We start from the raw sequence: 16,504 nt of genomic DNA on the forward strand, positions 1-16,504 counted from the left end.
TTATGTGTGATTTTATTTATAATACTGTAAGTTATACAACCCTTCAATTAGAATACCCTCATTCTAAAATGTTGTCCCATCCTTCAAACCCGTAATTCCCAAATTTATACCATTATTCAGTGTATAAACTCCGCCATGGACGGTCCCAAGCCCGGCTGAAAAAGGAGGAGGGTTGGGCGAGGGACTAGCAACCCCACCCCGTTAAAATAACTCTTGCTACGGAAATGACAACAAGGGAACAAACGACAACCGGCGCTGGGAGCGAAGCAGACCAGATAACTGGCTCTATGACGGATGGAGAACAAAACCGCAAGGACGTCCCCATCCCGATAGCGGAACTCCTGACGCCAAAAGCATGGATCAGAGTTGGATGCTGGAACGTGCGAACACTCAACCAGACTGGAAAACTGGCACAAGCAGAGAGTGAGTTGAATCGCTACAACTTGACCCTCATGGGTGTAACAGAAGCACGATGGACTGGTGCCGGCAAGCAGAAGTTGAACTCCGGAGAAGTTATCATCTGGTCTGGAAGGAAGGACAATGACCACCGGGAAGGGGTCGACATCATTATCAGCAAGAACAAGACCAATACCGTTCTACAGTGGAAGCCAGTGAATGAGAGCCTACTGTACATCAGGATGAACACCAAGTACGCCAAGCTGTCTGTTGTTGTGGCCTATGCACCAATAGACGACGCAGAAGACGAGGACAAAGACACCTTCTACGATGCTCTACAAGCCATTTTAGAGGACGTCCCTCGACATGACGTGCTGTTGCTACTTGGTGACTTCAACGCTAGGGTCGGCTGTGACAATAACGACAGAGAGAGAGAGGACCATGGGGCGCCATGGATAGGTGTGATGACGGACAATGGGGAAAGACTGGTTAACTTTTGTGAGGAGAATGACTTGGTCATAGGAGGGACCCTGTTCGAGCACAAGGACATCCACAAGCTCACATGGACATCACCAGACGGCAGAACTCAGAACCAGATCGACCACATCATCATCAACGGCCGATGGAAACATTCCCTGCAGGACGTGCGAGTGCTGCGGCATGCTGACATCGGCAGCGACCATAGTTTCTGGTGGCCAAGATGACTTTGAAACTTAGGAAAGTTAGGATAGGGGTCTCCAGGAATCAGCGCTTCGATGTGGCCAAGCTGAAAGATCCAAAAGTGAAGGAAGAGTTTAGGCTGGCCCTAAGGAATAGGTTTAGTGTTCTAGAAGACGAGACAGCGCTGTCCATCGAAAATTTCAACAGAGCAATGAAGGAAGCAAGAGAAGTAGTTCTAGGTTATAGGAATAGAAAGACGACAGAGTGGATATCAGGAGAGACGTGGACTCGCAGGCCATCCACAAGCTAAAGAATGGGAAGGCACCTGGCAATGATGGAATATGCCCCGAGATGCTGAAGGCTGAAGACACAAAGACACCGCCGATTCTTTGCCAGAGTCTCCAAAAGATCTGGGATAGTGAAGAAGCACCAAATGACTGGAAAACAGGAATCATTGTCAAACTTCCCAAGAAAGGAGATCTGGGGAACTGCAACAACTGGCGAGGAATCTCCTTACTATCCATCACCAGTAAGATTTTCAGTCGCATCATTCTCCAACGCATCACAACAGCTGTGGACGGCATTCTACGCCAGGAACAGGCAGGCTTTAGGAAGGGCAAATCCTGCATCGACCACATCTTCGTTCTGAGACAGATGCTTGAGCAGTCCCATGAGTGGAATGGATCCCTTTATGTGGTCTTTGTGGACTTTGAGAAGGCCTTCGACAGCCTGCACCGAGCCTCTCTGTGGAAGATCCTATAACATTATGGCATCCCCCAGAAACTTGTCAACGTCATCAGGTCCCTGTACGAGAACTTGGTGTGCAGAGTCATCCACAACAACCTACTCACTGAACCATTCAAGGTGGAAACCGGAGTGAAGCAAGGATGCATTCTCTCGCCGATTCTCTTCTCACTGGCCATTGACTGGATCATGCGCCGCACCACAGAGGGCAGGAGGCAAGGAATACAGTGGACGCTAACCTCAATGCTGGATGACCTGGATTATGCCCACGACATCGGGTTGCTGGCAAGCAGACACCAGGATATCCAACAGAAGACACAACAGTTGGTTCAGACAGCAAGCACCATAGGTCTTCGAGTCAACATGGGGAAGACGCAAGTCTTGAGGAAGAACACTAGAGTGGGCGACCCAATCACCATCAATGACCAGCCCCTGCAAGAAGTAGACGAATTCACGTACCTGGGCAGCAAGGTCGCCACGGATGGAGATTGCACAAGGGAAGTCACCACAAGAATCAGCAAGGCCAACCAGGCCATCGCAATGCTAAAACCTATCTGGAGGTCAACAAACCTCAGTGCCCACACAAAGAACCGTATCTTCAAGAGCAACGTGCTGAGCGTCCTTTTGTACGGATCAGAGTGTTGGAAGACCACTGCTAACATAGAACGCAAGCTGGAAGTCTTTCAGACCAAATGCCTGCGACGGATCATGAGGATCTTCTGGCCAAACATGATCTCGAATGAGGAATGAGGAACTCCGGTACAGAGCGGGCGCAAACACCATCGCTGAGATCATTGCAACTCGTCGATGGAGATGGCTCGGCCACGTCTGCAGAATGCCCCCTGACTCACTACCAAGGGTGGCACTGAGATGGACTCCACAGGGGAAAAGGAACTGTGGCAGACCCAAAGAGACGTGGCGCCGTACCATGGAGCGAGAACTCAAGACCAGAGGCCTTACTCTGCAGACCACCCCCATGGCAACGGCCAGCAGACCAAAGTGGTGCTCCCTTGCTGTCGCCTCATTGATTGATTGATTCAGTGTATAATCCCTTAATTCCCAAATGTTAGTCCATTGTTCTTTAATGTCCTGTGATGCTGAGGAATTCATTTTGGCATTCTTACTACATAATTGTCTTCAAACTGCGTGACACAATTCATTATTGACTTCATGTCGTTAAGCTCCAATCAAGGGCAGATAACCCAGAATTGGGCTGACTGTTATATCATTGTGCATGACGGTGGTAGACACAGTAAATACTTATCACATCCATGCAAACCATGACGTTTAGGGATAACGGTGTTAGACTCAGTAAATACTTATCACATCCATGCAAGCCGTGATGTTTTGGTTCTTATAACATGATGAGTGACATTTTATATTATCATTGTCTACTACTTACATATTAATAACTGATTTTATCATAGCAATTCACAGTCATTTCAACATATCATTTCCAAGACCAATGACTTCCAGATTTTACTGCAGCAACGCCTAGTGGTCATTACATTATCTCATGTGCAAGACTACCTACCAAACTTTGTTTATTGTAGTCATGGGCAGACATTTTCAATATCTCAATTCCAAAAGCACCTTCCACACTGACTTTATTTTTAAAAAGATGCACAGTCGTCATTTCCAAAATCTAATTTCACAAACCACATACCTGAGTTTTTTGTAGAAATGAGTAGTACGCATTTCCAATATCACATTTCCATGACCACCTACCAAACTGAGTTTATTGTAGTCATTGGCAGACATTTCCAATATCTCAATTCCAAAAGCACCTACCACACTGACTTTATTTTTAAAAAAAATACACAGTCGTCATTTCCAGTATCTAATTTTCAAAACCACATACCTAACAGAGTTTTTTGTAGAAATGAGTAGTACGCATTTCCAATATCACATTTCCATGACCACCTACCAAATTGAGTTTATTGTAGAAATGAGTTGTATTCATTTCCAAAATCACATTTCCAAGACTACCTGCCGAACTGAGTTTATTGTAGAAATGAATAGTTTTCATTTCCAATAATACATTTCCAATATCACCTATCAAACTGAGTTTATTGTATAAATGAATATTATTCGTTTCCAATATTACATTTCCAAGACCACCTACCAAACTGAGTTTATTTTAGAAATGAGTAGTATTCATTTCCAATATCACTTTTTCAAGACCACCTACCAAACAGAGTTTATTGTAGAAATGAGTAGTATTCATTTCCAATATCACATTTCCAAGACCACCTACCAAACTGAGTTTATTTTAGAAATGAGTAGTATTCATTTCCAATATCACTTTTTCAAGACCACCTACCAAACAGAGTTTATTGTAGAAATGAGTAGTATTCATTTCCAATATCACATTTCCAAGACCACCTACCAAACTGAGCTTATTGTAGAAATGAATAGTATTCATTTCCAATATCACAGTTTCAAGACCACCTACCAAACTAGTTTATTGTAGAAATGAGTAGTACGCATTTCCAATATCACATTTCCAAGACCACCTACCAAAATGAGTTTATTGTAGAAATGAGTAGTATTAATTTCCAATATCACATTTTCAAGACCACCTACCAAACTGAGTTTATTGTAGAAATGAACAGTATTCATTTCCAATATCACATTTCCAAGACCACCTACCGAACTGAGTTTATTGTAGCCATGGGCAGTCATTTCCAATATCTCATTTCCAAAAGCACCTACCAAACTGATTTTATTTTAAAAATATACACCGTCGTCATTTCCAATATGTAATTTCCAAAACCACCTACCAAACTGAGTTCATTGTAGAAATTAATAGTATTCGTTTCCAATATCACCTTTGCAAAACCAAAAACGAACTGAGCTTATTAAAAGATGCAGTTTTCATTTTCAATCTATCACTTCCAAGACCACATACAAACTGAATTCATTATAAACTAATGCACAGTTACCATTTCTAATATCTAGTGCACAATAGTAATTTCTAATATCTCAGTGGCTTGCATTTCCAATATATCAGTCTGTGGTCGCCATTTCCAATATATCAATGCGCAGTCGTCATTTCCAGCATATCGCTTGCCAGGCCAACTTTCAAACTGAGTTTATTGTAGCAATGTGCAATCGTCGTTTCCAATTTCACCAACCAGACTGCAGTAATTCAAACTATTCTTAGAACACATATAATTTAGGTTTATGTTACAGATTCCTTACTGTCAATTATGCATAAAGTCAATATTGTATGTATGTTATAATAACAAAGGCCTTTAGTTATGCATAAGGACCATATTGTATGATTTTATAGTAACAATGGCCTTTAGTTATGCATAAGGCCCATATTGTATGTATGTTATAGTGACAATGGCCTTTTGTTATGCATAAGGCCCATGTTGTCTGTTATATTAACAATGGTCTTTAGTAATGCATAAGGTCCATATTGCACGTTATGATAACAATCGCCTTTAGAAATGCATAAGGCCCATGTTGTCTGTTACAATAACAATGGTTTTTAGGTATCCATGAGGACCATATTGAATGTTATGAAAACAATGGCCTTAAGTTATGTGTAAGGCCAATGTTGTCTGTTATAATAACAATGGTCTTTAGTTATGCATAAAGCCCATATTTTCTGTGATAATAACAATTGCGTTTAGGTATACATCAGGTTCATGTTCTATGTATGTAATAATAATATTGGCCTTTAGTTATCCATAAGGCCCATAGTTTCTGGCAAAACAACAATGGCCTTTAGTTATGCGTAAGGCCCGTATTGTCTGATATGATAACAATGGTCTTTGTTATGCATAAGGTCAACATTGAATGTTATAATAACAATGGCCATTAGTTTTGCATAAGTCCCATAGTGTATGTTATAATAACAACGGCCGTTAGTTATGCATAAGGCCCATGTAGTCTGTTATAATAACAGTGGCCTTCAGTTATTCATAAGACCGATATTGTCTGTTAAAATAACAATGGCCTTTAGTTATGCATAAGGCCCATGTTTTCTGTTATAATAACAATGGCCTTTAGTTATGCATAAGACACATATTGTCTGTTATAATAACAATGGCCTTTAGTTATGCATAAGGCCCATGTTGTCTGTTATAATAACAATGGTCTTTAGTTATGCATAAGGCACGTAGTGTCTGTTATAATAACAATGGCCATCAGTTATGCATAAGGCCCATGTTGTCTGTTAAAATAACAGTGGCCTTTAGTGATGTACAAGACCCATATTGTCTCTTATATTAACAATGGCCTTTAGTTATCCATAAGGCCCATGATGTCTGTTATAATAACAATGGCTTTTAGTTATGCACAAGACGCATGTTGTCTGTTATAATAACAAAGGCGTTTAGTCATCCATAAGGCCCATATTGCATGAATGTTGTAGTAACAGTGGCCTTTAATTATCCATAAGGCCCATGTTTTTTGTTATAATAACAGTGTCTTTTAGCTATGCATAAGACCCATATTGTCTGTTATAATAACAATGGCCTTTAGTTATGCATAAGGCCCATATTTTCTGGTAAAATAACAATGGCCTTTAGTTTTGCGTAAAGCCCGTATTGTCTGATATGATAACGGCATTTGTTATGCAGAAGGCCAACATTGTATGTTATAATAATATTGGCCTTTAGTTATGCATAAGGCCCATATTTTATATATGTTATAGTAACAATGGCCTTTAGGTATGCATCAGGCTCATGTAGTATGTATGTTATGATAACATTGGCCTTTAGTTATGCATAAGGCCCACACTGTCTGTTATAACAAAAATGACCTTTAGCTATGCATAAGGCCCATATTTTCTAGTAAATTACCAATGGCCTTTAGTTATGCATAGGGCCCGTATTGTCTGATATGATACCAATGGCCCTTGTTATGCATAAGCCCCATGTTGTCTGTTATAATAGCAATGACCTTTAGTTATGCATAAGGCCCATGTTGTCTGTTATAATAACAATGGTGTTTTGTTATGCATAAGGCACATAGTGCCTGTTATAATAACAATGGCCTTTAATTATGCAGAAGGCCCATGTTGTCAGTTATAATAACAGTGGCCTTTAGTTATGCACAAGACCCATATTGTCTGTTATAATAACAATGGCCTTCAGTTATGCATAAGGCCCATGTTGGCTGTTATAATAACAATGGCCTTTAGTTATGCACAAGACCCATAGTGTCTGTTATAATAACAAAGACCATTAGTTATCCATAAGGAACATATTGTATGAATGTTATAGTAACAATGGCCTTTAGTTATGCATAAGGCCCATTTTGTCTGTTATAATAACAGTGGCCTTTAGTTATGCACAAGGCCCATATTTTCTGTTAAAAAAACAATGGCCTTTAGTTATGCATAAGGCCCATGTTGTCTGTTATAATAACAATGGCCTTTACTGATGCATAAGACTTATATTGTCGCTCATAATAAACATTAGTTATGCATAAGGCCCATATTGTATGGATGTTATAGTAACAATGGCCTTTTGCTATGCATAAGGCCCATGCTGCCTGTTATATTAACAATGGTCTTCAGTAATGCATAAGGCCCATATTGCACGTTATGATAACAATATCCTTTAGTTATGCAGCAGGCCCATGTTGTCTGTTATAATAACAATTGTCTTCAGGTATCCATAAGGACCATACTGAATGTTATGATAACAATGGCCTTTAGATATGCATCAGGCCCATGTTGTCTTTTATAAAGACAATGGTCTTTAGTTATACATAAAGCCCATGTTTTATGTATGTTATAGTAACAATGGCCTTTAGTGATGCATAAGCCCCATGATGTCTGTCATTATAAAAATGGCCTTTAGTTATGCATAAGGCCTATAATTTCTTGTAAAATAACAATGGGCTTTAGTTATGCATAAGGTCCGTATTTTCTGATGTGATAACAATGGCCTTTGTTATGCACACGGCCAGCATTGTATGATATAATAACAATGGCCTTTAGTTATGCATGAGATACATATTGTCTGTTATACTAACAATTTTAGTAATGCATAAGGCCAACATTGTATTTTATAATAACAATAGCCTTTAGTTTTGCATAAAGCCCATGTTGTCTGTTATAATAACAGTGTTCTTTAGTTATGCACAAGACCCATATTGTCTCTTATAATATTAATGGCCTTTAGTTATCCATAAGGCTCATGTTGTCTGTCATAATAACAATGGTCTTTAGTTATGCATAAGGCCCATATTGCACGTTATGATAACAATGGCCTTTATATATGCATAAGGCCCATGTTGTGTGTTATAATAACAATGGTTTTTAGTTATGCACAAGACAAATATTGTCTGTTATAATGACAAAGACCTTTAGTTATCCATAAGGCCCATATTGTATGAATGTTATAGTAACAATGGCCTTTAGTTATGCATAAGGCCCATTTGACTGTTATAATAACAGTGGATTTTAGTTATGAACAAGACCCATATTGTCTGTTATAATAACAGTGGCCTTTAGATATGCATAAGTCCCATGTTGTCTGTTATAATAAATATGGCCTTTAGTTATGCATAAGGCCCATTTGACTGTTAGAATAACAATGGCCTTTAGTTATGCATAAAGCCCATATTTTCTGTAATAATAACAGTTGCCTTTAGGTATGCATCAGGGTCATGTTGTATGTATGTTATATTAATATTTGCCTTTAGTCATGAATAAGGGCCACACTGTCTGTTAAAATGAAATGACCTTTAGTTATCCATAAGGCCCATATTTGCTGGTAAAATAACAATGGCCTTTAGTTATGCGTAAGGCCCGTATTGTCTGATATGATTACAATGGCCTTTGTTATGCATAAGGCAAACATTGTATGTTATAATAACAAGCATAAGGACATGTAATCTGTTATAATAACAGCGGCCTTTAGTTATGCAAAAGACCCATATTATGTGTTAGAATTACAATGACCTTTAGTTATGCATAAGGCCCAGGTTGACTGTTATAATAACAGTAACTTTTAGTTATGCACAAGACCCATATTGTCTGTTATAGTAACAATGACCTTTAGTTATCCATAAGGCCCATGATGTATGTCATAATGACAATGCCTTTTAATTATGCACAAGACCCATGTTGTCTGTTATAATAACAAATGCCTTTATTTATCCATAAGGCCCATATTATATGAATGTTATAGTAACAATGGCCTTTAGTTATGCATAAGGCCCATGTTTTCCGTTATAATAACAGTGGCTTTCGGTTATGCACAAGACCCATATTGTCTGTTAAAATAACAATGGCTTTTAGTTATGCATAAGGCCCATGTTGTCTCTTCTAATAACAATGGTCTTTAGCTATGCATAAGGCCCATGTTGTCTGTTCTCATAACATTGGCCTTTATTTATGCATAAGACGCGTATTGTCTGTTATAATAAGAATGGTCTTTAGTTATGCATAAGGCACATATTGTCTGTTATAATAATAATGGCCATTAGTTATGCACAAGGCCCATGTTTTCTTTTATTATAACAATGGCTTTTAGTTATGAAAAAGACCCATATTGTCTGTTTTAATAACAATGGCGTTTAGTTATGCATAAGGCCCATGTAGTCTGTTATAATTACAATGGCCTTTAGTTATGCATAAGTCCCATGTTGTCTGTTATAATAATTATGGCCTTTAGTGATGCATAAGGCCCATATTTTCTGTGATAATAAGAACTGCCTTTAGGTATGCATCAGGCTCATGATGTATGTATGCTATATTAATATTGGCCTTTAGTTATGCATAAGGCCCATACTGACAGTTATAATAAAATGACCTTTAGTTATCCATAAGGCCCATATTTTCTGGTAAAATTATAATGGCCTTTAGTTATGCGTGAGGCACGTATTGTCTGATATGATTACAATGGCCTTTCTTATGCATTAGGCCAACAATATATGTTATAATAACAATGGCCTTTAGTTATGCAAAAGGGACATGTAGTCTGTTATAATAACAGTGGCCTTTAGTTATGCATAAGACCCATATTGTCTGTTATAATTACAATGGCCTTTAGTTATGCATAAGGCCCATGTTGTCTGTCATAATAACAATGGCCTTTAGTTATGCATAAGACACATATTGTCTGTTATAATAACAATGGCCTTTAGTTATGCATAAGGCCAACATAGTATGTTATAATAACATTAGCCTTTAGTTTTGCATAAGGCTCACAGTGTCTGTTATAATAACAATGGCCTTTAGTTTTGCATATGGCCCATGTTGTCTTTTATAATAACAATGGTCTTTAGTTATGCATAAGGCCCATATTTGATATATGTTATAGTAACAATAGCCTTTAGTTATGCAGAAGGCCCATGATGTCTGTGTTAATAACAATGGCCTTTAGTTATGCATAAGGCCCATATTTTCGATAATAATAACAATGGCCTTTAGTTATGCATCAGGCTCATGTTGTATATATGTTATAGTAACATTGGCCTTTAGTTATGCATAAGGCCCATACTGTCTGTTATAATGAAAATGACCTTTAGTTATGCATAAGGCCCATATTTTCTGGTAAATTAACAATGGTCTTTAGCTATGCTTAGGGCCCGCATTGTCTGATATGATTACAATGGCCTTTGTTATGCATAAGGCCCATGTTGTCTGCTATAATAACAATGGCCTTTAGTTATGCATAAGACACATATTGTCTGTTATAATAACAATGGCCTTTAGTTATGCATAAGGCCCATAGTGTCTGTTATTATAACAATGGCCTTTAGTTATGCATAAGGCACATAGTGTCTGTTATAATAACAATGGCCTTTAGTTATGCAGAAGGCCCATGTTGTCTCTTATAATAACAGTGGCCTTTAGTTATGCACAATACCCATATTGTCTGTTATAATAACAATGGCCTTTCGTTATGCATAAGGCCCATAGTGTTTGTTATTATAACAATGGTCTTTAGTTATTCATAAGGCACATATTGTCTGTTATAATAACAGTGGCCTTTAATTATGCATAAGACCCGTATTGTCTGTTATAATAACAATTGCCTTTAGTTATGCATAAGGCCCATATTCTCTGTTATAATTACAATGGCCCTTAGTTATGCATAAGGCCCATGTTGTCTGATGTAATATCATTGGCCTTTAGCTATGCATAAGGTCCATATTGTCTGTTATAATGACAATGTCCTTTTTATTCATAAGGCCAACATTGTATGTTATAATAACAATAGTCTTTAGATATGCATAAGGCCCTTATTGTCTGTTATAATTACAATGGCCTTTATTTATGCATAAGGCCCATGTTGTCTGATTTAATAACATTGGCCTTTAGTTATGCACAAGACCCATATTGTCTGTTATAATAACAATGGTCTTTAGATATTCATAAGGCCCTCATCGTCGGATATAATAACAATGGCCTTTAGTTATGTATAAGGCCCATATTGTCTGTTATTATAACAATATCCTTTAGTTATGCATAAGGCCCAAATTGTCTGTTATAATAACAATGGCCTTGTCGGACGAGAATATTCAGGATAGCCATTTGCTAGTGGAAATGAATAAAATTAGAGGATTTACGGATGGCTCTTGTTTCAGGACAAATATTCTCAATTGTACAAAAGAATTAACCTGAATAACTTAATATAAATGTTGCAAGGATACTTACAGCAGAAACACACACGCACATACACTCACCTACATGTTTTAACGTCAAAGTGGGGTCTTTGACAGATATCTCTGAAATTGGGATCCCATGTTTCTTATTGTCGTATCTGCTAAATACTGTCAAAAATAACAAAAATCTGGCCTTCTGATATTAGACACACACTTAAATTTAAAGATATTATTTGTATTTTTAAAATAATAGCTCTTGATGATTTTGACAGTAGTCCTGGAAATTGGGGACCCGGAAGTCACTAATCACATGATATACTCTCGCACCCGAAATGGGGTCCGAAAACACTCACTTGAAACTGGGGTCATGAAGCAAATCATTTTAGAACGCAACAATATAATGCAATAAATAATCAATTTATAGTGCATAATGAAATGAAAGATGATTGAATTTGGTTCGTTCTTATATATGTATTACCTTAACAAGGGCCACGCTAAAATGTACGCCAATAAATCAGCCCCTCACCCTTGATGATTGGTGGTTTAGAGGCTGATATAGGCTATTCATTAAAACTTGGAACCTAGACTTATCGCCATTTCTCACGGCTGTGGAGCTACCATCGGCTGAAGAGTTTTTTTGGTGACATGTACATAATATTTCCAGAGCAAATATTGTTTGGTGACTTGTAAATTCATGTGCAATAGCACAACCATATGTCCATTTTGAATTTCACACTAGATATGGAATATGGTTGCTACCAATTATTGGTATGTGTCTAAAGTGTATGCAGGTTTGCACATTTTAATGACCAGGTGAAAACAGACCGACATATAGTCCAACAGTATCAACAAATGTGGGGGTTAGGTTTATCGGACTAGCTAAAATGTTAACCGCTTTGCTGACGGTTGTAAATGTCAGAGTTTTCTTTTCTTTCTCTCATCCATTTGTATATTTTCGTGTTAAAAAGAGGGGCTGGACCTTTTTCTTGCCGTTTTTGAATGAAGGTCGTAACATATTGATACAATAATCAAGTTTCAAGCCTTGTTTCGGAAAAATTTATACCGGAACACACCGATCAGTCTGCGACAGCGGGTGCCATTTCAACCGACTGTTTAACGGCATTTTAAAGCATCATTGGTGCCAAGAATGTAATATTTTGTTTTTTTTAACTATTATACCAACATTACGTAATAGAATAATACAAATACACGTCTTTTTCACATATCCAATATAAAGCCAAATACGGAAAAAATGTACATGAAGTTCCAATTGTATGACACATTGGAATATAGAACTATCATGGAAAAGAAAAGAAGAACCTTGCTCTCTCTCTCTCAGGTCCAAATTTTGTCTCCATATTTAAGCCGAAAACGTTGACAGACATCTAGAAACTGTATACAAATCTCGTGTTTTATTCGTTCCTTAATATGATTGTTTGGCATACAGCTACAGTCACAATCACTTATCCAAGCCAATTTTTTCACAACTTGCGGTTTTATGTATTTTGTGTCCAGGTTTTGAAATGATAAAGATTTTTAAAAGTTTACACCAGAAATGTATTACCTCTTGGCTACATGTCACAAACCAAACACATACTTCTAGATTAATAGTCATAGCTACAAATGAAGGTTAAGTGCCATAGTAAGAAGTTTTCGTGTCTAACACAATTACATACGTTACTGTAGAGCCCTTAAAGATGCTCATGCTCACTCACATAATACAAATATTTATCGGCAGATCAGCTGGTAGAAAGTCATACTCGTAATCCAAAGGTCGGCTGTTTCCGATATCAAAAGTTGGCTGCCATAATGTGTAAAAGTGCTATTAAACCAACCAACCAATAAAAATAAAGTTTAAAAACGCGAGAAGAGACTCACTCGATAACCAGCAGTACAAAAGTCAGCTTCCTACTTACGAGCAGTTCTGCTCAGGACCCTGATCTATTAACAAGGCCTAAAATACTACATATTATAGTAAATAATGCGGAACATGCAACAAGAACCAGATGCAGGGCAGAGCCTATGTGCCTTTAGTCCCGAAGAACATGTTTTTATTACAATTAGATGGTTCAAATTATGACCTAAAAACGCTCAAAATGTGAGGATTCTATCCCAGTGAGTTTGCCTACTTGTTTTTTTAACCCCACCCATCCCCCATTTATTTCTGGGTAAGCCTGTGAACTAAATTCAGAGCATCATCTCGTATACGCCCTGTTGAAACATGAAGATGCTCGTGCAATACAATTAGAAAATTGAACATGGCGTTTTTGTAACATGATAATGAATTTCACTTTCTACTCAAATATCAGTACTACATGGATTACAAGAGACAGCCAAATATGGGAACATTTATAGGATTTTCAAGTATTAATCAGAAGATCATATCAAATTTAGGCTTTTTATTATGTTGAAGTCTGCACCAACATTATTCAATGAATTTACTTATTTTTTTATTTTTAAAAATACCCTTTCTTACCCAGTTTCAATACATTTCCATAAAAATTATAATTCAATATTTTTAATTTTTGCTTTAGCTGTTTGTTGCCAATAATGTACTTTTTGTTTTCTTTTGATGTGATTGTATTTTGGCTTCTTTTCTCGTTTTCTCCAGTTTGTTAGTTCGTTTGTGGCAATTAACACATATTCAAATATTATAATGATACATAATCGGATTCATGTGTCTAATGTTATTTTGTTATTTTTATTATTTTGTGATTTGAAGATATTTATTATTTTAACCAACTGCAAAATACATAAATTATTCCTTTGTTTATATTCACAAATCAAATTATTTCAAACCATTTGTCTAGCAAGACAAGCATGTTAAAGCAAATGTTCGTATCATAGGTGTCAGACTGTCTTGAGTGTCCGTCACAACTGCACTCTAATCGGGGCCCTAGGTGGTCGATTTCTCTAAAGGGCTCACCTTTTACACTTTCTTCATCTCATCTCAATTCTTGTGGGTTTGTCTTGGTCGTGTTCTGTGAGAAAGCTTGCCAGTAGCTTCCCGTAGGTTGTTGGTTTTTACCGGGCTTTCCTTCAACTACTTATACTAAGTTATACTGACTGCCATGTGCTGCCTATCGTGTGCTGAAAAATGGCGTTAAACCCTCAAAAACAAAGCACTCTAATCCTAATTTATTCCTTCCGTCATGAAACCTGGTTAAAGATTACACTGCCATGCCCAAATGATCCCATGTACACTCATACAAACTATTTCAGGCATCAGAGTCTCTATTTTAAACTGCTGGCATATCCTACCTAGCCAAACGTCATCAATCGTCTTTTATCAACTAAATCGATTGACGTCGCATATCTAGCTTTATATTATATAGTTATAACAATAAATACCATTGCAGCTTCGATTAAAATAGAAGTATTTACGGATAGAACAATAAGAATGTAAAATTCAGTCAAGTAACCAGAACACACGAGTTTGTTCATTTACTATTCAGTAGTAAAACGAACGAACAAATAAAGTCAATATAAAATAAGTTTGATAGTTATAAATCGCGACTGATCAACTATTTAGCAATTAATAACATCCAAAACAGCATTAACCACCATGGATATGGTAAAGAAATGTGATCGGGATGAAAATTTGAATCTGAAGAAGTCAAAATATTTCAACTGTATATGATCAAATCTGTTCTCATCGCTCTGATATAGTGAGAAAACATTGAATGTGAACGTGATCTTTTCACGCTATTTCACAAGCACGAGTCAAAGAACACTTCTGTAATCAAGGGTGTACAATTTGTGTTAAAGTCAGGACTTGTTTACCATACAAGATGTAATGAATACATACCTTCCCCAAAAGCCGAAACATTTGCAAAATGCAACACTTTTGTTCCTATGTTCGACAAAGGGTCAGACAAGGCAAGATATGAAAATACTTTACAATGCCTATCAATAATGTACCTTTTCTCTAGTCAAGCACTAGTTCTAAACCACCCATAAGATCGCGTGAGTTGCATCATTATGGGGCTATTGAACCTTTGTTCTTGATATAGGTCAAAGTCTTCTGTATCCCATGACTTTACCCTCGAATCACACTCGATTACATGATTTACACGAGTGCGTGCGAGCCTGTGAAGCAACGTTACCAAGAGGTCCCCATGCTAAGTCGTGTGGGATGGAAGACATTGACCTAATTCAGTAACCAAATAAACAATTACGAAACCATACAATTGATGATTATTTTTCCAAATCCCACAACTATACGAGTGTAGCCTTGTAAGTGAAATTCTTATAAGGAGCTTCAGTACAGCCATTTAAAAGCATTGTACTGGTTTTTGGTCGCTAATGCCCCGCTTCTGTGTCTATGCTCGGAGCTGATGGTTTTCCATTTTGACTAGCACAATTTAAAACTCAGCCATTCTAATAGTTTTATCGTCGATTGTCACCTAGTACAGTTTACTTATTCTATTGAGACTGCTTTGTGCCGCCATGACAAATTCCAAATAATATGTGAGTGGAATTAAAAAGATGATAATAAAAATGATAAAAACAACTTTGTATTGCTTTACATTTATTTTATTTTCTAATGTACAGAAAAAAGCATAACCCATATACAAGCAAGCATAAAATGCAATGGTTGGCATGTATCGATATCGTAAGAAGTCTTTTGATGAAAACCCTATGTGGATATCAATTCTTCTGTAGTAGTGATTACAGTATTTACAAAGTTTTCATATTGATATCATACCGACATAATTTACATTCAGGCCTAACTAAATCTTATAAGATTTCTTCTGATGAGAAACCCCATAAGAGATTCCATTTAGGAGGAGTAAGGATAAGATTAATATTCAAGATGGCCATATTTGAAGTCAGATCAGCACATTTTCAATAAGGAAAATATATATTATAATTAATCTTATCACACACACCCCCAGTCAAAATGACTTTCTATTTACGGAGGAGTCGCAATAACAAGATAGAGGATAACAGATATGCACTATTTTCATTTAGCACCATATACAAAATGACCTGGTAATAACCAAATGTTTGCATGGCTTTGCATCAAGGAGTAATAGGGACACAAATATTTTCAAACTGGCCACTGTGGTGGGCATAGTGTATGTCAGATCTTCAAAATTTTCTTAACAATGCAACTAGATAA

General features: G+C 37.1%; 1 protein-coding gene across 1 annotated transcript; it reads left to right on the forward strand.

Moving 5' to 3' along the window:
• The first annotated feature begins 224 nt into the window (after window positions 1-224).
• LOC149789590 (protein CFDP2-like) lies at window positions 225-1,100 on the forward strand. The gene has a single exon (XM_089973018.1). It carries the CDS (start codon window positions 225-227, stop codon window positions 1,098-1,100), a length of 876 nt encoding a protein of 291 aa, XP_089829144.1.
• The last annotated feature ends 15,404 nt before the right edge of the window (window positions 1,101-16,504 follow it).

The sequence above is a fragment of the Sinohyriopsis cumingii genome, chromosome 10 (genome assembly GCF_028554795.1).
Source record: "Sinohyriopsis cumingii isolate HCF-2022 chromosome 10, ASM2855479v2, whole genome shotgun sequence".
NCBI lineage: Eukaryota > Metazoa > Mollusca > Bivalvia > Unionida > Unionidae > Sinohyriopsis > Sinohyriopsis cumingii.

What these genes read in the sequence shown, in the direction of transcription:
- LOC149789590 (XM_089973018.1), top strand. Translation starts at nt 225, where the DNA reads ATGACAACAAGGGAACAAACGACAACCGGCGCTGGGAGCGAAGCAGAC.